The 21243-nt window shown below is 43.1% G+C and overlaps 1 protein-coding gene across 2 annotated transcripts in view; it reads right to left on the reverse strand.

Annotated features, from left to right (window-relative positions):
• Positions 1–1261: 1261 nt before the first annotated feature.
• The window catches only part of LOC111972074 (protein shisa-like-1a), a 42406-nt gene continuing 22424 nt past the window's right edge, over positions 1262–21243 (reverse strand). Inside the window, exons 3-5 of one of the 2 annotated variants that reach the window (XM_023998915.3) lie at positions 20185–20398; positions 15369–15680; positions 1262–4904 (exon numbers count right to left, since the gene is read on the reverse strand). In XM_023998915.3, coding sequence (XP_023854683.1) covers position 4904; positions 15369–15680; positions 20185–20398 — 527 coding nt within the window. In that variant the 3' untranslated portion in view covers positions 1262–4903. Of the gene's footprint in view, positions 4905–15364; positions 15681–20184; positions 20399–21243 lie in introns of those variants that run through there. The other variant, XM_070446112.1, reaches the window with a different exon arrangement.

Raw genomic sequence — 21243 nt, forward strand, 5'->3', positions numbered from 1 at the left:
GGGCATGATTCATGATAATACATGTCAAACTGTGGAAAATAGGGCTGACTGTGGAGGCAGTGCAAAGATAGCTACAATATTTATTGTTTATGCTTGGTGCTATTATAAAGATATTCATCTACACATGAAAGTTATCTGAGTAAGGGAGACAATTTGACTAGTTTACCGAAATTCACAATTGGCTACTTCAGCTCTCCTCTCTTCTACTCTTCTCCCCTTCCTCTCCCCTCTCCCCCTACCCTCTTCTCTATTCTCCACCCCCTGTGGGTGCCTCCCTCTTTGACTGACATCTGATCACCAACGGCACTGTGATGATAATCTGATAACAGTGGGCCGGATAGGGCCATCCAAATGGGCTTTATCACATTACATTTAGACAAATGGCATGAAATGGCAACATTAAGATCCACTTAACGTGGGCTCTGCGCCACAGAAGGGCTCTCTGCCTGCCTCAGAGAGGGCTGAGTGGGCAGGGTGGTAGATGCTAGTGATGGGACAGTCTAATGGGGTTTTGATAGATGGATGCCATCATGCCAGCAGCCAGAGTGATGCTTAGCCCTGCTCCTCTGGAACAGTGGGAGATCAAAGAAATGTTTTGTTTTTCATAGTGATGAATGGGATTAACTAGTTTACACTGTTTATTATAAAGTCTTTGTCCCTCTGGTCTTTTTCCACAATAATGCTATCATAGCAATGAAACAGAGAGGGAGGAAGGTCTGGGGAAATGTGATGGGGAGCAAGGCAGATGGATGTGTTTAGGAGAAGAAAAGGAAGAAAGGAAGAGAGTGAAGGACAGACTGGTGGGATGAGGAGAGGAGAGAAAATGCGTATTGAACAGAGTCGGAGGTAAAACATGGAGAATTTTGGAGAGAGAAAGCTGATTAATGAAAAAGCTGAAAATACTTTTTGCTAACAAACCTTGCCATCTCCTTGGATACTCTGGCATCTGAGACCCTTCTTCAGCTGTGGCAGACAGGATTCTAATTTAGAACAAGGTATTTAGGCGTGACATGACTGTCTGTGTCTCCGTCTGTCTGCTTCTGTCTGGCCTGTCATCTCCTGGCCTTAATGATGTCTCAGGTCCTAGTCTGGCTGCCTGGGTCGTGTGATTCACCAGGCCAGGGGTGGCAGCTACAGGCCACTGCTTTGACTCAGACAGAATGCTCTGGCCAAACACAACGTCTGAAACAAACTTTATTCAACTTTTATGTTTTGGGCTTTGAGATTCTGAGTTGAAAAAAGAGCAGCATACACACAGAAATGTTTAAACACACTGGAAAAGATACAACTTTATTTCTCCCTGGTGGAACAATACAAAGTTAACAAGTGCAGAAACAATTCAACTCATAACTCTACATTGTAGTGGATTACAAGGACAGAACGTGGTGCACGTTATCATCATCACCACCACCACACCCACAGTGAGGTACCGACAAATCACTACAAAGCTTCTTTGTACAGGTGGAGATTTACTCTACGGCAACCTCAAGCAAGCGGTACCGATACACCAAGTCTGGAACCAACAGCACCCTGAACAGCTTCTACCCCCAAGCCATAAGACTGCTAAACAGTTAGCAGTCTTATGGCCTGATAGCTATTTGGTTAACTACTTAACTATCTGCATTGACCCATTTGCACTCACTTTTTTGACTCATTACATACGTTGCTGCTACTGTTCACTATGTCACTTTATTCCTAGTTATATGTACATATCTACCTCAATTACCTCGTACCCCTGCACGGTGACTCAGTACTGGTCCTCCTTGTATATAGACAAGTTATTGTTACTCATTATGTATCTATTATTACTTTTAATATTACGTGTTTTACTTTTGTATTATTTCTCTATTTCCTTTCTCTCTGCACTGTTGGGAACGGACCATAAGTATTTCACTGTTAATCCACAGCTGTTGTTTACTAGACGTTTAACTGAAGTCTGTGCCCAGTGGGTTGCTAGGGAAGGGGCATTTCCCTATTTATCACGACTACATATTGTCGATGGAAAAGGAACTCCCTGCTCACAGTAGCTTTGCTTTGTTACAGCAGCACAGCACTGTGGCTCCAGAGGAGACGTGTGTTCCTAGCATATCTGATCTCTGCCATTTCCCCTGCTTTGAGCCCAATTAAATCCCCTTTGTATTGCAGCAGCTGTTTAAAATTCCTGCTCCTCCCAGTTTCCTAGCTGCTGCCACTGCTCTCTCTCTCACTTTCTGCAGGAGGGAGGGAGGTAGGGAAGGAGGTGGCGGACGGAAGAAGGGAGCGGCGGAGAGAGAAGAGAGAGGGGGAGAGAGGGAAAGGGGGAGGGAGAGAGAGATAGGAGAGGGAGTGACAGAAAGAGAGAGGTAGTGACAGAGAGAGAGAGGTAGAGAGAGAGGGAAGAAATGAAGGAAGGAAAGAGAGGAAGATACAAAGAAATAGCTTGCCAGTCCAGTCCAACCCAATTATTTCAGTTGGTCACATCTTATCTCAGCACTAGGTACAAGTCAACTTATATCGCACTTCTTGTGATTTAAAAATGATATATTTCTATGATTAACCATATTATGAGTACTGCACTGTTGGGAAAGAGCTCTTAAGTAAGAATGTCTCTGTACTGTGGTATCCTGTGCACGTGGAGAATAAACGTTGAAACTGGAAACATGTCAGCACAGGATACAAGTCCGCTGGAGCAACCACGCAGTTACACTGTAGCCTTTTAATGTACGGAAGTTAACTCAAACTGACCAAATCTGAACTTTATTGCTGATTACAACAGATTATAATGTCAGCAAGGGTCATTCTTATAACAGAAATGTGTAAAATGGTTGTACAAATCCAGTGTATTTTTAGGGGCCTGCAGACTTCAGTGAACGTATGAGTCCAGATAATGACAAAACAATTTTTTCAGTATTGCTCTGTTAGAATTTGGGGGATAGCTGTGCTGCTCCTCCTGCCTAGTGGCTGGCCAGGAGTGTTGGTGGTAATTCCAGTCTCTTCCAAACAGAAGTGTGTATAGTTCTGCCATTTTTATTGGCCCCTACCAAGGACACTGCAGTGTACTGCCTGCTGCATGGTTGGTACGGTCCAGGAATTCTCTGCACGTAATGTACTGGCTGTGCAGCTGCCAGATATCCAGGTTACAGCTGCAGAATCGGGGTAGAGTGAAGAGAGACACACCCCTGTACTGCACTGTATACGCTCTTAGAAAAAAGTGATATCTAGAACCAAAAAGGGTTCTTCGGCTGTCCCCATCGGAGAACCCTTTGAAGAACCCCTTTTGGTTCCAGGTAGAATCCTTTCTATTCCAGGTACAAACCTTTTTGGTTCGATGTAGAACCCTTTCCACAGAGGGTTCTACATGGAACCCAAAAGAGTTCTACCTGGAACAAAAAAGGGATCTCCTTTGGAACAACCGCAGAACCCTTTTGGAACCCTTTTCTCTACGAGCGGACCTCCTGTCTTCCTCCATCACAATCCTTCCCCCTCCCAGCCTGCTGACACAAACATATGCTTTATTCTCTCTCCCCCCTCCCAACACAACAAGGCTGTACTTTATTTATCAATCAGAAAGTACAGTATATGTCAGCAATTAGTTAAGCGCTGAGCACAGCTTTATTGCATCCCTGTGCGGTTGCTAACACCTTTCTTTTTCACTGAAGTGATTATTTTGTCTGCACTCCACTCTTGCTCATTGCTAAGCTGACAAGGTGGCTTGAAGGGGAAGACCACTGTGTTCAGTAAGGTTTTATTATGTTGACATATGTCTTTTCCATAGACTTCACCTTGCGATTAAATCTATCCTGCAGAGAGAGCCTGGGACTGCATCCCAAATGGCACCCTATTCCCCATATAGTGCATTACTTTTGACCTGAGCCCTACCAAATGTAGTGCACTATATAGGGAATAGGATGCCATTTGGGATGTAGCCCTCAGATTCAATTCAGTGATTGCTCTGTGTGTGAGATGGTCTATGTTCTCATTTAGGTCAGGGCTCTCAATGCTGTACATTATTGCTGATAAGATTGGCTATTACCGGTATGGTACATTGGTGCTTATAATTTAAATGAACCAAATTAATATACATTTTTATCATTATTCCTAATGGGTCTCTTTAACTAAAGCCTGGACAGGAAAAGGACTGGACATCAGTTTGTGAAGGTTGTAGTAGAGGAAACTTCACCAACTTATGTTTAATTAGAAAAATAATAAGATCACAAAATACACACAAAGGCCTTTTCTGAAGACAGGCTGACACTGTAGAATAGAGATATCTCTCGATTCAGGTGAGTCACTTGTCGCTGAAGCAAAATAGTGTTGTCTGTCTTCAAGATGCTCAGCGTCAACCTCCATGGTGAATCGTCTAGGATGTTTACCACTCATAGAAAGTCCCTGACTAGTTTACTTTAAATGAATCCCCAATAGATACAGTACTCCCACAACTTCTTCTGACTACTACTGAACTTAACCCCACACAGCAACCAAGTGCAATCAACACTCAAACACACAAATCAAACAAAGCCCCCTCTTCTGTAACATCATTTTATCCAGTTCATTTCAAGTCTCCATTGGTTTCTTATTAGAACAGTCCCCGCCCATGCAGGGGTATACATGGTCAGTTTCAGTGCCTGTGGCCTGTTCCTTAGCAGTGTTTGGGTAGCAGCAGCTCCATCCACCTGGGCCTTCTGTCGTAGTCTAGACGTTTCGTCATACTCTATCCTCCATAGCCCTGTGTGTAGGAGCTCAGAGGAATGGAGGTGAGCAGGAACTGCTAACTAGCCACTAGCTTCCGTAGGGCCAGCCACCCTGTGGTACGTTACTGTGTCAATAATCCAGCCAGACAGAGACAGGTGTCTGAGCCGTGCTATCCTCTGCCCGGCGTCGCTGCTCTCTACTCTTCTACTCATTCATCCTCTTGCAGCTTCACTCTGAATGGAAAAAAAGACAGTGATACACTATTAAAACCCTTATAACGATGGTATTGACAGTACAACCAACTAAATGAATTAGACATATGCTGTATACTCTAGTTTCAGCGTTCTCCTCTGTTGTATGTTTGCATTGAACAAGGCCAGTTATTATTGTTGTTATCTTTTTTAAATTACAATGGAGTGAACAATAAAAGCAACAACCATTCCTCTCCATGGTGCTTCCTCTCTACCCGGCTGTTTTTAGTTTTTTTAACAATATATTTATATATTTTTTTCATTAGCAGACTTCACCCCCGGACATGCTGGACATGCTGCTGCTCCACCCCCGCCCCCCCTCTGGTCCTCCCCTTCCTCCTCTGAAGAGCCTCCACTGACACACACACACACACACACACCTGTCTCTTATACACATCTAGATGTGTATAAGAGAACACACACACACACACACACACACACACACACACACACACACACACACACACACACACACACACACACACACACACACACACACACACACACACACACACACCGCAGACTTCACTTGATTTAATTTATTTACTACCCAAACGTTTCCACGCAAACCCATTCAACTGCAGTTGTGGTTCAAAGATACCATGTGAATATGCAGGAAATAGACACACGCTTTGGAGACAAAAGAAATGACATGAAAGCTTTTTGAAGCGCCCAAAGCTTATTTCTGGAGAGAATCTGGCATTAGTAAGTGGTATCTTTATCAGATTACTATGTCACACTGCTCAGGTAGTCTGGCAGGCAGATGACTGCTGTTAGTGTGTATGTTGCCGTATGGTCAAGTTTGGTCAAAGCAATGTACCTACCATACATTGACCATCTGATGAATCAGAAACCAGACTGCCAGGCGATAGACTTGCTGATATGATACACTACATGACAAAAGTATGTGGACACCTGCCCGTCAAATATCTCATTCCAGAAACATGGGCATTAAATAGAGTTGGTTCCCCCCTTTGCTGCTATAAAAGCTTCCACTCTTCTGGGAAGGCTTTCCACTAGATGTTGGAACATTGCTGCGGTGACTTGCCTCCACTTCAGCCACAAGAGCATAAGAGAGGTCGGGCACTGATGTTGGGCGATTAGGCCTGGCTCGCAGTCGGCGTTCCAATTCAACCCAAAGGTGTTCGATGGGGTTGAGGTCAGAGCTCTGTGCAGGCGAGTCAAGTTCTTCCACGCCAATCTCTACAAAACTTTTCTGTATGGACCTCACTTTGTGCATGGGGGCATTGTCATGTTGAAACAGGAAAGGGCCTACTCCAAACTATTGCAACAAAGTTGAAAGCACAGAATCGTCTAGAATATCATTGTATGCTGTAGCGTTAAGATTTCCCTTAACGCTACAGCACTAAGGGGCCTAGCCCGAACCATGAAAAACAGGATGGCACGATGCATTCGGGCAGGTAGCGATCTCCTGGCATCTGCCAAACCCAGATTTGTTGGCCTGCCAGATGGTGAAGCGTGATTCATCATTCCAGAGAACGCGTTTCCAATGCTCCAGAGCCCAATGGCGGCTAAATTTACACCACTCCACTGACACTTGGCATTGCACATGATGATCTTAGGCTTGTGTGTGGCTGCTCGGCCATGGAAACCCATTTCATGAAGCTCCTGATGAACAGTTCTTGTGCTAACGTTGCTTCCAGAGGCAGTTTGGAACTCAGTAGGGAGTTTTGCAACCGAGGACAGACGACTGTGAGCTTGTGTGGCCTCCCACTTCGCGGCTGAGCCGTTGTTGCTCCTAGATGTTTCCACTTCACAGTAACAGCACTTACAGTTGACCGGGGCAGCTCTAGCAGGGCAGAAATTTGACGAACTGACTTGTTGGAAAGGTGGCATCCTATGACGGTGCCACGTTGAAAGTCACTGAGCTCTTCAGTGCAGGACATTCTACTGCCAATGTTTGTCTATGGAGAATGCATAACTGTGTGCTTGATTTTATAAACCTGTCAGCAATGGGTGTAGCTGAAATAGCCAAATCCACAATTTTTTTAGGGGTGTCCACATACTTTTGTGTATCTTAGCCACAGAGACCTGACTGGAAATGGCTGTCAGGTGACGGTCAGGCAGACGGCTCAGCTCTGAGTCAGGGCCTATGACTGTGGTGACAGATGCCACCTCGTTTGGTCGACTCTGCTATAGATGACCCTAGCTGGCCTGGTGAGGCAGCCTGGCATGCAGGCAGGCATCACCCAGGAGGTGGGTGGTCCATATGGCACCGGGCCTGGTTGCTGTGATCCGATGCCAAATGTTCTGGTGATAATCACCATGGAGATAGAGCTTCATCTCTCACTATGGTTAACATGCATTAATATGATATGAAATTCTGCTAGCTGCCTATTCAGTTTTCACACTGTCGATGCTACAGTAGTTTGCATTTCCTGCTGTACAGGAAAATTCTCAGCAACTAAAGAGTGATCAAATTAAGATCCTACATCTGTACACACCAAGCCCTGAGCAGCTTGATCGTCGCTCACATACTGTATTATAAAGCCTAAAACCTAGTATCTGACCTAAATGATATTGCAGTTCAGCTATTTTTTATGATGCTCTGAGGCATCGTACTAAGTTAGTATCAGTATGGGAACATGAGGAATCAAAAGAGCAGCACTAATCATAGAGAAGGGAAGGCTCAATCTGCCAACATCCCAAAACTGAATCCAGGACCTCTCTCTGGTAAGGGGTCCATCACACATGTGCGATCCAATGGTATCAAGAGAGTTAAGGGTTATCACCCCACCCCTGGGCACTCTCTATGAATTTGAAAGTGGTTCAATTTCTCCAGCCCCATCCCTTAGCTTTTTATAAAAACCGGGGCAGAGAAAACACTTTATTATTGTTTCAACTGCTGATTGACCCTTTAATGTAGTGAGCTTTGAAATGATTGGTGTATGTTCATTTTAAAGTGATTCAAATGCATTAAAATGTTAATGACGGTAGTATGATAAACTAAAGATTTTTTTTTTTAAATCAAGTTTTTTGACATTTTTATGTTTACTTTTTGAAAATACTAATATTACAAACAAATATAAATACTGACAGGTAGATGCAAAAATGTAATTTCAGCATGTGGTGCTTGGCCTTAATATGACCAGACATTCTAACCAGATCTGAGACATTGTACAGATGTAGGATCTTAATTTAAGACAGTTTGCTGTAGCAGAAAAATAATCCTACAGCAACAGCAAATGTGAATTATTATTGGCATTATAATGAATGGACATTTTTGTAGGGGTTGATCCTTTTTTTGTAAGGGGAAATCAAGTCAAATTTCTAAATGGAAATTACAAACGTCAGAAGCGTTTTCAAACCTAAAATACACTGCAAGTATTACATTTCCTGAAAGTTATCCTGCAACAGGGTGTCAAATTAAGATCCTACATCTGTAACTGTCAGGAGGAGATCCTGTTTCATTATTGAGCTCTGAGTGTTTTTTATTTGCGCTGTGCTGGGAGCTTCCAGGAACAGCTGTGTGTGTTTACTGCTGTGTAAAGGCTTGCTACAGGGCCCCAGTGGACCACAATGTCAAAAATATATCAGTTATGTGGCCATGTGCTCATGTGCTCTCCATGCACAAATTGTCAAAGAAAGCATACTAAAGCCTGGGATCTTTTTCCTGTTATGAGCCAATATAGTCCACAGCTTCTTATCAATCATGGCATACTTGATACTGTCATGATCCCACTGTGCATATTATTTGTTCCACTTAACCAACGGGGACTTGTTGTCTGTTATCTATATTGGACCCATCGGTTCCTGTAAATACATGACTGTGCATGAATAACTGATTGTGCTTTCTGCTCATCCATGCATTGCGACTCTTCCTTTTAGCTAGAACATACAGTACCTGGTTAAGCATTCTGTATTTGTTTAGGCTGACTTCAATACCTGAACAGCAGAATTTTTATAAATCTATCCATGGAGAGAAAGTAATATCAGATTCCCAGACCGCCTACGCTGAGCCAATAACAGATTTAAGTCTGTGCACACATAACAGCCTTCTCAAGTAGAATCCCAGCTAGAAAATTTGGTTCCTTAGAAGTTGTAGGAACGTACATTTTTGGTTTCCATTGGTTCTGGGAACGAAGCCATAAGTTTCCTGACTGAACGTTTTTTAAACTTTCTGAGAAGCGGAGTGAACATTTAGCCTGTTCTGGTAACGTTAATCTTTAGGTTGCAGGGAGGTTCTGAGAACATTTTACTATGGTTCCCTGAAAGTGTTCCTGGGAGGTTTTATTAACGTTCTGAGAATGGAAATTCTAGGTTATTTGAAGGTAATTAAATAACCTTCTCAGAATATGTTTCAGAAAGACTTAGTAAAGTCAGTGAGATTTAAACCAATGCTCTTCTGTTCTCTATCCATGGAATTAGTCCACTGCGCCAACAGGATGGAGCGAGCATGCAATGTTTCTTTTAACTCATACAAAGCTGTTAATTTTTGTCTATTCAAACAGACCCCATTTCAAAGGAAACAAGCACTCAATAAGATCACACACTTAACAAGATAGAGGATAGAGATAGTTTTGTTGGGACTGAAAACGGAATGTATATGTTTTTAAATAACATTCTTAGAACTTTATTTGAACATTACTAATGTTTTCTTGTGGTTTTTGTGGAAAGTTTTCTTAATTTTCTGAGAACTTGACTTTAAATAGAACCATGAGAAAACCTGTAGAAAAACGTTATGCTGAAGTACTGAAATTCCCACAGAACATTGTTTCTTAATACTCTCTGAATGTTCTGAGATCATGACTTTAAATAGAACCATGAGGAAACCTGTAGAAAATGATGTAAGTTATGTATGTTGCGTTATGTACTGAAATTCCCACCTAAGAAACATGGTTCTCAGAATGTTATGTGCTAGCTGGGTATCCTGCACCATTCCCAGAACGTTGTGGGAAGGTTGTATGCAAAATAACCATACGACCACCATGCTCTCACCAAGCTCTAAGAAACATATAGTTCTCACAGCGTTATCTGCTAGCTGGGATTATGGTAAACCTTGTTCCCACACATTAACCTGCCATGCTGCAATTCCTCCCCACAAAGAAATAGATGCAGGGAAATGATCTGATACTTTTGCGGAAGTAATGTTGTGGCAGGTAGCCTAGTGGTTAGAGCGTTGGGCTAGTAACCGGACGGTTGCAAGATCGAATCCCGGAGCTGACAAGGTAAAAATCTGTCGTTCTACTCCTGAACAAGGCAGTTAACCCACTGTTCGTCATTGAAAATAAGAATTTGCTTTTAACCGATCTGCCTAGTTAAATAAAGGTAAAAAGAAAATGGTTGTAGATTATGCTTTAGTTTGGTGACCTTTGACCCCTATTTCTGTTGGTTTACATCCGACCAACAAACAGATGTTCCTCTAAGTATGAATCTAATTCTCAGCCATTACCCATCATACTCCCTGTCGCTGGGGTTACGGGTCTATCGCTTGCAACTTAACTCAAGACCATCTGATGATGATGCATTGTTTGTGTATTTATTTGGGCAACACACTTTGGATCCTATTCAGTCACAACCGATTACAGAATTTGCAGTGTAAGACAATAACAATGTTATTTTCATCTCATACCAGAAAAACAGCTTGTGATTGAACAGAGCCTTTAGCCTCAGTATCATCTCAATGTTTGTATCATTTGGTAGAAAACATGATTTGTTATTCATAACTTGTACAGATTATGAAAATGTCATACAAATGAATACTTTTCTGAAAGCACTCGCTTTGAACTTCCTAAGCCAAACTCAGCTTACTCTATACAATAAAAAAAATTGTCAAATATTACATCTTTATTTTCAGAACAAGATCATACTAACACATCCATAACAACCTGACGGAGTCATAATGCATAATGCAAAGTCTTCACTACCAATCATCTATTACAACAGCATGTATTACCATCAGGTAGCCTATGGATGCTACCTTCCTATAGGCCTACTTTGTCTTTTATCCACAATGTGAATCCTGACCCAACCTGATCCATTTTCAAAGACCCTATGTTCTGTGTGAAGCTGGCCTGTTTCCAGTAGGAGTCAAGCATCCCTGACTGAGGCTGATGAGGCGTCTCAGACTGAACTGACTGCTCTCTCTAACAAGGTGCCTCTGTGGACATGTCTGGTGGCACAGGTGCTTGACCAGTATTGTCACAGCAAAATAGTCATGCAGCAACAGGGTTTGAACATTTAGTCAATATTGTTGCTTGATCGGTGGTCAGGCTTTTAGCTGGCCAAAATGAGGCTACATGCAATACTGTTAATATAACCATGTGCTAGTGCAGGTTCTCAGGGAATTTCTGTAAATAATTAAGCTAATCTTATTCTAAGAAAATAAGAGTGGTACAGAAATGAACATTAAATTATCTGGCAACAGCTCTTGTGGACATTCCTGCAGTCACCATGCCAATTGCACGCTCCCTCAAAACTTGAGACATCTGTGGCATTGTGTTGTGTGGCACTTTTTAGAGTGGCCTTTTATTGTCCAAAGCACAAGGTACACCTGTGTAATGATCATGTTGTTTACACATGCTGTTTAATCATCTTCTTGATATGCCACACCTGTCAGGTGGATGGATTATCTTGGCAAATGAGAAATGCTCACTAACAGGGATGTAAACAAATTTGTGCACACCATTTGAGAGAAATAAGCTTTTTGTGCGTATGGAACATTTCTAGGATCTTTTATTTCAGCTCATGAAACATGGGACCAACACTTTACATGTTGCATTTATATTTTGTTCAGTATAATTAGGCATATATTCATCAATAGGACAGGCTCTATGGACAGGTGTTCCTATGAACATGTCCCACTGGTAGTTACTAGGAATGTGTTCACCGCTAGGACAGATTCTGTCTCAGCTCTTCTGTCTGTGTCAGAACCCTGACTCTGACGGTCTGGCACGGCCAACAAACCCATTTGTCATATCTCTGCTCTCATTAAGTTATCATAGACAGTCAGAGAGATGGCTTGGCCAGAGGACTGGTGTCTGTCTGTCTGCCGTTCTGGCTGTCCGGCTGTCTGGCTCGTAGTGAGAGCTCTGTGTTTTGAGTACAAGCCAGCTCCTCGACACCAAGAGAATGTCTGAGACAGAGATTGATCCAATCCTTTGATGAAGATTGAGGTTGTTCTGACTAATATTCTGACTGTGTTGATCCAATACTTTGATGAAGATTGAGGTTGTTCTGACTAATATTCTGACTGTGTTGATCCAATCCTTTGATGAAGATTGAGGTTGTTCTGACTAATATTCTGACTGTGTTGATCCAATCCTTTGATGAAGATTGAGTTTGTTCTGATTAACATAACTTTTTTTTTGATTGAGGTTATTCTTCCAGTTGTTCTTTGAATTCCTTGAAGACAGATATACAGTGCATTCGAAAAGTATTCATGACCCCTTGACTTTTTCCACATTTTGTTATGTTACAGCCTTATTCTAAAATTGATAAAATATTATTTTCCTTCATCAATCTACACACAATATCCCATAATGACAAAGTGAAAACAGGTGTTTAGACATTTTTGCTAATTTATATATATATAAAAAAATATAAATACCTTATTTAAATAAGAATTCAGACCCTTTGCTATGAGATTTGAAATTGAGCTCAAGCACATCCTTTTTCCAATGATCATCCTTGAGATGTTTCTATAACTTGATTGGAGTCCACCTGTGGTAAATTCAATTGATTGGACATGATTTGGAAAGGCACACACCTGTCTATATAAGGTCCCACAGATGACAGTGCATTTCAGAACAAAAACCAAGCCATGAGGTCGAAGGAATTGTCCGTAGAGCTCCAATTGTATTGAGGCACAATGTTACCAAAAAATTCCTGCAGCATTGGAACCACCAAGACTCTTCCTAGAGCTGGCCGCCTGGCCAAAATCAGCAATCGGGGGAGAAGGGCCTTGGTCAGGGAGGTGACCAAGAACCTGATGGTCACTCTGACAGAGCTCCAGAGTTCCTCTGTGGAGAAGGGAGAACCTTCCAGTAGAACAACCACTCTCTTCAGCACTCCACCATCAGGTCTTTATGATAGTGTCCAGACAGATGCCACTCCTCAGTAAAAGGCACATGGAGTTTGTCAAAGGTACCTAAACGACTCTCGGACCATGAGAAACAAGATTCTCTGGTCTGATGAAGCCAAGATTGAACTCTTTTGCCTGAATGCCAAGCCTCACGTCTGTAGGAATCCTGGGACCATCCCTACGGTGAAGCATGGTGGTGGCAGCATCATGCTGTGGGGATGTTTTTCAGCGGCAGGGACTGGGAGCCTAGTCAGGATCAAGGGAAAGATGAACGGAGCAAAGTACAGAGAGATCCTTGATGAAAACCTGCTCCAGAGCGCTCAGGACCTCAGACTGGGGCGAAGGTTCACCTTCCAACAGGACAATGACCCTAAGCACACAGCCAAGACAACGCAGGAGTAGCTCCAGGACAAGTCTCTGAATGTTATTGAGTGGCCCAGACAGACCCCGGACTTTAAATCAACCTAATATCTGGAGAGACCTGAAAATAGCTGTGCAGCGACACTCCTCTTCCAACCCGACAGAGCTTGAGAGAATCTGCAGAGAAGAATAGGAGAAACTCCCCAAATACAGATGTGTCAAGCTTGTAGTGTCATACCCAAGAAGACTCAAAGCTGTAATCGCTGGCAAAGGTGCTTGAACAAAGTACTGAGCAAAGGGTCTGAATAGTTCTGTAAATGTTATATTTCAGTTTAAAAAATTTGCAAATTTGCAAACATTTCTAAAAACCTGTTATTGCTTTGTCATTATGGGGTATTGTAATTAGGACTTATTATTTTTTAATCCATTTTAGAATAAGGCTGTAACATAACAAAATGTGGAAAAAGTAAAGGGGTCTGAATACTTTCCAAATGCACTGTATATGTGGGTCGAGGCTGGATGTGTGTCTCCAAGATACCATTGGTTGTCTCTCACTTTCCTCCTCTAAGTGGTGACTGAAGGAGCATGTTGAGACATGATATGGTATAGAGTAGGTGACTGCATGTGTGTGTTGGAAGATGTGACACAAGTGAGTATGTGTGTGTGTGTGTAAGGTGAGGGCATGAGAGTGTGGCGAGGCTCAGTGTTTCTGATTCCCATCATCCTACGAAGCGTTTGGGGGCAATCAAAACAAAGTTTATTGGTCTCTTACACAGTTTAGCAGATGTTGTAGAGGGTGCAGCAAAATGCTGATGTTACTAGCTCTGAACAATGCAGTAAAATGTCAACTGTACACAATAATAGAAAATTATACAAATCAAGAAATGTCGGAACGAATCCAATTAACAACCAAATAGCACTGTAACAGTAATGAAATGGTAAATAATGTTTTGTGTCATTTTGGACCACCGCCATTTCTCACATAATTCATTTTGCTGACACAAACAGATCCCTCCTTGTCTAGCGTATTTAGTTTTGTCAACATATGGAAAGTTTACAGACAAATTAGCTGTTCCCATCAGGCCTGTTGTGAAATTTTTTATCCAACATGTAGGCTACTTTACTTGCATAAAACGGTTGGATGGAAACCTGGTTACAAACATGAAGTTTGTTAACAATTCCAAGAGGCATGAGGGGAAAATTCTACCTTATCCCGTCCTACAGCCTAGGCTATTTTCCTATCCAGTCCAAAATCCCACTTATACCCAAAATCCTGACTCCTGTCTCACATGAACATTCCTAACTTTATTCTGTAATCCATAGGTTGCATTATCAAAACACCTCTCTCGCCTATGCATGTCAAGATACCTCTGTAACATTTCCCTGCTACTCTGCGCGGTCTCATACTTGCTTAGAGCTTCAGTAGAGAATGTGTGATCAACAAATGGTATGAGAGTTTTTAAAACTGAGTTGGTATTTAAACTATTTCCACTCCCCGTTATTCATTAGCTGATCTGCTATCTGTATAGGAGACGGGAGATATTCTGTCATTTGTTGAAGGAGGTTATCTAGCAAGCTTAGCAACTTTGGTCATTTGGCTTTTGTTATACAGTTACAAAGTGTTTATGATTCGACAACATTTTGTGTGTCCTGGAGCGCTCTCTGTGTTTTAAATGCTTCAAATGCTCCCGGGACTCTAGGGATAAATCTGAATTATTCCCGGTATTGAAACTTGGTCTATGCTGGAGATGCCAAATCTCTTCTTAGGGAGAAATATTGTGCTGATGGTTTGCTATGGTAACTTTCACTTAGCAACATTGTAACATTCAACGAGACAGAGAGCAAGACAACGTGAGGTGATGAACCCTGAGGGAGAATGTGCTAGGCTCCCTTGTGCTTTCTGCTGTATATAATTAAATCATGAGCACCAAATGTCATTTGAAAAGTGTTACTTTCCTGATCCTGACAACTCTATACAAGTCCATACTGTATAATGCACAATGAGTCTGAATGGACATCCACTGTGTGCCGGGGTGACTCACCAGACGGTCGGTGTGTGGTAGGGGAGGAGCGTGGGGCTCTGGCCCTCGCCTCGGAGGCTGTGTCTGGGGTGGTGGTGGCTGAGGGCCATGGGGTGACCCTGGGCCTGGTTCTGGGTCTCACTCTCCTCTCCTGGGACCGGCCGGTGCCACTGGCTCCTAGCCTTCTTCAGCCAGCGCCCTCCCAGACCCCACTTCTCCAGGTAAACCCGACACAGCTCATAGTTCATGGCCGAGTAGTAGAGGAAGTCCAGGGCTAGCAGCACCATGACGAAGAAGCCATAGATCCACACTCCTACCAGGGCTGTGTAGTTACTGTAGAAAACAGATAGGTGAAGAGAGAGAGACAGAGTGAGAATGGCGTGAAATATAATTCAAAATATTTTTATGTTGCATTTCAAGCATATTTTTTTGTAATTTGATATTACGGTAAAGGAAGTGCTTTACTGAGATGTAAAGGGGACTCTCATAGCCTATCCATTTTAATAACTTCATCGCTCTTCAATATTTTGTCCCAGTATTCAACACCAACACATTTAATGTATTACACGCCATAAGGATTTATGTGGTGCATTAAACCATTTGCGGGATTCACTCTCCAATCCATAAATCGCTGCAAGGTAAAAATGAGTGCAAATAGTTTCCAATTACACTCTACCTCCACGAACAGCGTTATGAATGACACTTGTAATAAATGTCTCGAGGATGTGTTAGTAAGATGATGATTTTACGGAGCAGAGCTATGCATTAGAAATGGGACTACCCAGGAAGATACTACCCATTCCTATTACAATGCAAAACTCCAAAGTCCACTTAAAATGATCATTCTGACCAAGAAAGACAGATGAGAGAGGATATTACGGCCAAAGTGAGGTTTATCATATGGAGGGAACACCAAAGCTTGATGATTAGTTGATTATTATCAGCTGTGTAGTGCTAGGGTAAAAACCAAAACGTGCACCCCTTGGCGTCCCGAAGTCCGAGTTTGGGAAACCCTGGTCTAATGCATAACATGCTGACCAAATAGCTCCTTGGATGCTGTTGTAGATATTTCACAACACCAGGAATAATAACCCCACCATGGTCACATAGCTTTGCAACTGCACTCAAACAAACCCAAATAAAACCCCTGTTTACCTTGTCTCACTTCCTTCGCCGGGCCTGTGTGACATATAGCTGACTGTTTGCATAGCTTAGCAGTCTATGGTGATGTGTAAATCTGTCTGTTTAAGGGCAGTGGGGCCATTCAGGAGTGTATTTAAGTGAACCTAGAGTAAGCAAAGGGGACTGTTTGGACAGCTGTCTGTGTGGAGAGATTGATGAGAGCAGACTCACCACACAGCAACAACAAATGTTAGACAACGTTAAACAAGGCAAATTTCCTAATGCATACACATGAAGTCATCACCTGCTAATACCAATACATGGTCCAATCATAAGCTACAATATTAGAATAACTCATGCTCCTAACAGTAGACAGAACGCTCAGAGTCTCAGACCCAGAGCTATTGCCAGTTTAACCTGGGGCCAGTGGTAAATATCACCACTTCAGCTGTGCAGTCCAGAGCGGAGGAGGATGAAATGGCCTCCCATTATGTTATCAGCCACTAGATGAAATATCCTGACCTGCCAGAGGGGCTGTGTAACTGGCCATAGAGAGCACCCGCTGAGAGGGTATTAGAGGAGAGAAAGAAAGAGTGCGCGAGAGAGAGCACTCTATGTTTCTGTTTGTCAGGGAGTACTTTTACTGAGCTTCTTCACACTCTGGGAGGTCATTCCTCCCTGTCTGTTCTCTTATGAGCCTTCCTTTCACTCTGGGAGGTCATTCCTCCTGTCTGTTTTCTCTTACTGAGCTCCTTCCACTCTGGGAGGTCATTCCTCCTGTCGTGTTCTCTTACTGAGCTCCTTCACACTCTGGGAGGTCATTCCTCCTTGTCTGTTCTCTTACTGAGCTCCTTCACACTCTGGGAGGTCATTCCTGCCTGTCCTGTTCTCTTACTGAGCTCCTTCCACTCTGGGAGGTCATTCCTGCTGTCTGTTCTTCTTACTGAGCTCCTTCCCCAGTCTGGGAGGTCATTCCTGCCTGTCTGTCTCTTACTGAGCTCCTTCACACTCTGGGAGGTCATTCCTCCTGTCTGTTTCTCTACTGAGCTCTTCACACTTTGGGAGGTCATTCCTCCTGTCTGTTCTCTTACTGAGCGTCTTCACACTCTGGGAGGTCAATTCCTCCTGTCTGTTCTCTTACTGAGCTCCTTCACACTCTGGAGGTCATTCCTCCCTGTCTGTTCTCTTACTGAGCTCCTTCACACTTTGGGAGTCATTCCTCCCTGTCTGTTCTCTTACTGAGCGTCTTCACACTCTGGGAGGTCATTCCTCCTGTCTGTTCTCTTACTGAGCTCCTTCACACTCTGGGAGGTCATTCCTCCTGTCTGTTCTCTTACTGAGCTCCTTCACACTCTGGGAGGTCATTCCTCCCTGTCTGTTCTCTTACTGAGCTCATTCCCACTCTGGGAGATCATTTCCTGCCTGTCTGTTTCTTACTGAGCCTCCTTCACACTCTGGGAGGTCATTCCTGCCTGTCTGTTCTCTTACTGAGCTCCTTCCCAGTCTGGGAGGTCATTCTCCCTGTCTGTTCTCTTACTGAGCTCCTTCCCAGTCTGGGAGGTCATTCCTGCTGTCTGTTCTCTTACTGAGCTCCTTCACACTCTGGGAGGTCATTCCTCCCTGTCTGTTCTCTTACTGAGCTCCTTCACACTTTGGGAGGTCATTCCTCCCTGTCTGTTCTCCTTACTGAGCGTCTTCACACTCTGGGAGGTCATTCCTCCCTGTCTGTTCTCTTACTGAGCTTCTTCACACTCTGGGAGGTCATTCCTCCCTGTCTTGTTCTCTTACTGAGCTCCTTCACACTCTGGGAGGTCATTCCTCCTGTCTGTTCTCTTACTGAGCTCATTCCCACTCTGGGAGATCATTCCTGCCTGTCTGTTCTCTTACTGAGCTCCTTCAACACTCTGGGAGGTCATTCCTGCTGTCTGTTCTCTTACTGAGCTCCTTCCCAGTCTGGGAGGTCATTCCTCCCTGTCTGTTCTCTTACTGAGCTCCTTCCAGTCTGGGAGGTCATTCCTGCCTGTCTGTTCTCTTACTGATCTCTTCTCTTACTGATCTCTTCTCTTACTGATCTCCTCTCTTACTGATCTTCTTCTCTTACTGATCTCTCTTCTCTTACTGATCTCTTCTTCTTACTGATCTCTTCTCTACTGATCTCTTTCTTACTGATCTCACTGACTCGTCTCTTACTGATCTCTAACCGGTTGCTGCAGACGGAGCTGTTGGTTACATAGAGAAAGATTTCTATTTAAGTCTGTCATAGTACGGTGTAGTATAGTGTAGTGCAGTGTAGTAGTGTAGTGCATTGTAGTGTAGTCAAATCAAATGTAATGTGTCACATGCGCCAAATACAACGGGTGTAGACTTTACTGTGAAACGCTTGCTTACGAGCCCTTCCCAACAATGCAGTTAAAAATAATAATAAAAAGAAAAATTGTAATACAAGAGGAATAAAGTACACAATAATGAAGCTATGTTCAGGGAGTACCAGTACCAGATCAATGTGCAGGGGTATGAAGTATTTGAGGTAGATATGTACTTGAAGGCAGGGTAATGTACCTAGGCATCAGGATAGATTATAATAAGGTAAAATAAAGAACAGAGTAGCAGCCCGCAGCAAATGATCAGTGTAAAAGTGTGTGTGTGTGTGTGTGTGTGTGTGTGTGTGTGTGTGTTGTGTGTGTGTGTGTGTGTGTGTGTGTGTGTGTGTGTGTGTGTGGTGTGTGTTGTGGGTTGTGCTGTGTGTTGTGTGTGTGTGTGTGTGTGTGTGTGAGCGTGTATATAGTGTGTGTAATGTATATAGTATTGTGAGTGTGCATAGAGTCAGTGCAAGATAGAGTCAGTGCAGATAGTCTGGCTAACCATGTAATTAACTATTTAGCATTCTTATGGCTATTTAGCAGTCTTATGGCTTGGGGATAGATGCAGTCTCGGAGTCTGTTGGTCCGAGAGCCGATGTTCCGGTACCGTTTGCCGGACGGTAGCAGAGTGAACAGTCTATGGCTTGGGTGGCTGGAGCAATTTTTCACAACTGTGCAGGTGTGTGTGGACCATGTTAAGTCCTTAGTGATGTGGACATCAAGGAACTTGAAGCCCTCGACCCGCTCCACTACAGCCCTGTCGATGTGGATGGAGGCCTGGTCTCTGCTCTTTCTCCTGTAGTCCACAATCAGCTTCTTGGTCTTACCGACATTTGTAGTGTAGTGCAGTATTATAGTATACTATAGAATATTATACTATAGTACAGTATAGTAAGATACAGTACACTAAAGCACTTTATTAAACTTTGCTGAGAGATGGCATCAGCAGGCAGCCCACCCACTCACTCAGTAACAAAGCATCAGCTCTTCACTGCTGGGGTTCTGATTCTCTCTGTAGGTGTAGATCAATGTCAATGTGCCCTTTGAGCACCAGTCAAATGGTGTCAATGAGTGGGATATTGTCAAGGGAGCTAACAGCTTATCAATCACTAACATTTAAAGGCCAGGGCTTTTTTCTCTGTGGAAATGTCTCAATTGTGAGTGAGAAGCTAATGGCTGTTTCCTTGCGGATAACTTTTTCTATGTTCTTAAGGTATCCGCTCGACCTAATGTAAGTAGCCTAGCATTTTATAATAACAGTACACTGTATAATAGAATCAAAATAATTAGCATACTAACAGACAAGGAACAGTACCACTCCATATATACACTGCCAAAACCTGAATAGGACTCACTTGTGTTTGAAGCCGTCTGTGGTGGTGGTGAGGTTGACCTGCATGACCGTCTGGAACTCAGTCTCCTTACAGCAGTACTTGAAGGCTGTGTTGTTGTGGTGACAGCAGAACATGTAGGTCTTGTTGTCAGAGAGACGAGGGCAGTGGAAACCAAAGTGGTAGCGCCCCTTGTGGTCGGAATATGGTTCACACACTCTGAAATTAGCTGATAGAGCTGTGGAAGAGAGAGACAGAGAGAGTGAGAGAGTGAGAGCGAGAGAGAGAGAGAGCGAGAGAGAGAGATAGACAGAGAGCGAGAGAGGAGATGAGAGCGAGAGAGAGAGATACGACGAGCAGCGAGAGAGAGAGATAGAACAGCAAGACGAGAGAGAGCGAGAGAGCAGAGAGCCGAGCACGAGAGAGAGAGAGAGAGAGAGAGAGAGAGAGAGAGAGAGAGAGAGAGAGAGAGAGAGAGAGAGAGAGAGAGAGAGAGCAAGAGAGAGAGAGCAAGAGAGAGAGTCTAATACTGTAGTCTTCTTGGAAAGCACTTACACTTTGTGAGGTAAAATATTTTTCTGAATTGTTTTACAAATCTGATAAATGGATTATAATGATTGGGAACATCATGATTCAGTTTGTTGTGATTTCAATTACGTTGCAAATGATGGAAAACCAAACAGAAATCAACAGACATTTACTAATCTCTGTAGAAGGATTATACATTTGAAGGATTGAGTCAACCAGAGAGGTGTTTCTCTTTGATGGGAGTCATGGAAACATAATTTGGCAGACTGGACTCATGTAGATGATCACCAATTACCAATCTGTCATTGTAACAGACCAGAGATAATGATCAAGGCCGTATCATATGTCATTGTGGACCAAGACAAAACCACTTGTTAGACAGACACCGTCACAACCGATCAGGGTTGACAATTTGGCATCTTTACATATTTTATTACCGTTAATAACACAACATAATATAATAACAGGTAAAAGCCCCCATACCATAGCTGGGGAAAGCTCTTCTAGCATTAGGGAACGAGTGCTGCCTGCACTAGCAATGACAGAGGACGAGAA

Source organism: Salvelinus sp. IW2-2015, linkage group LG13 (genome assembly GCF_002910315.2).
Source record: "Salvelinus sp. IW2-2015 linkage group LG13, ASM291031v2, whole genome shotgun sequence".
Classification (NCBI taxonomy): Eukaryota; Metazoa; Chordata; class Actinopteri; order Salmoniformes; family Salmonidae; genus Salvelinus; species Salvelinus sp. IW2-2015.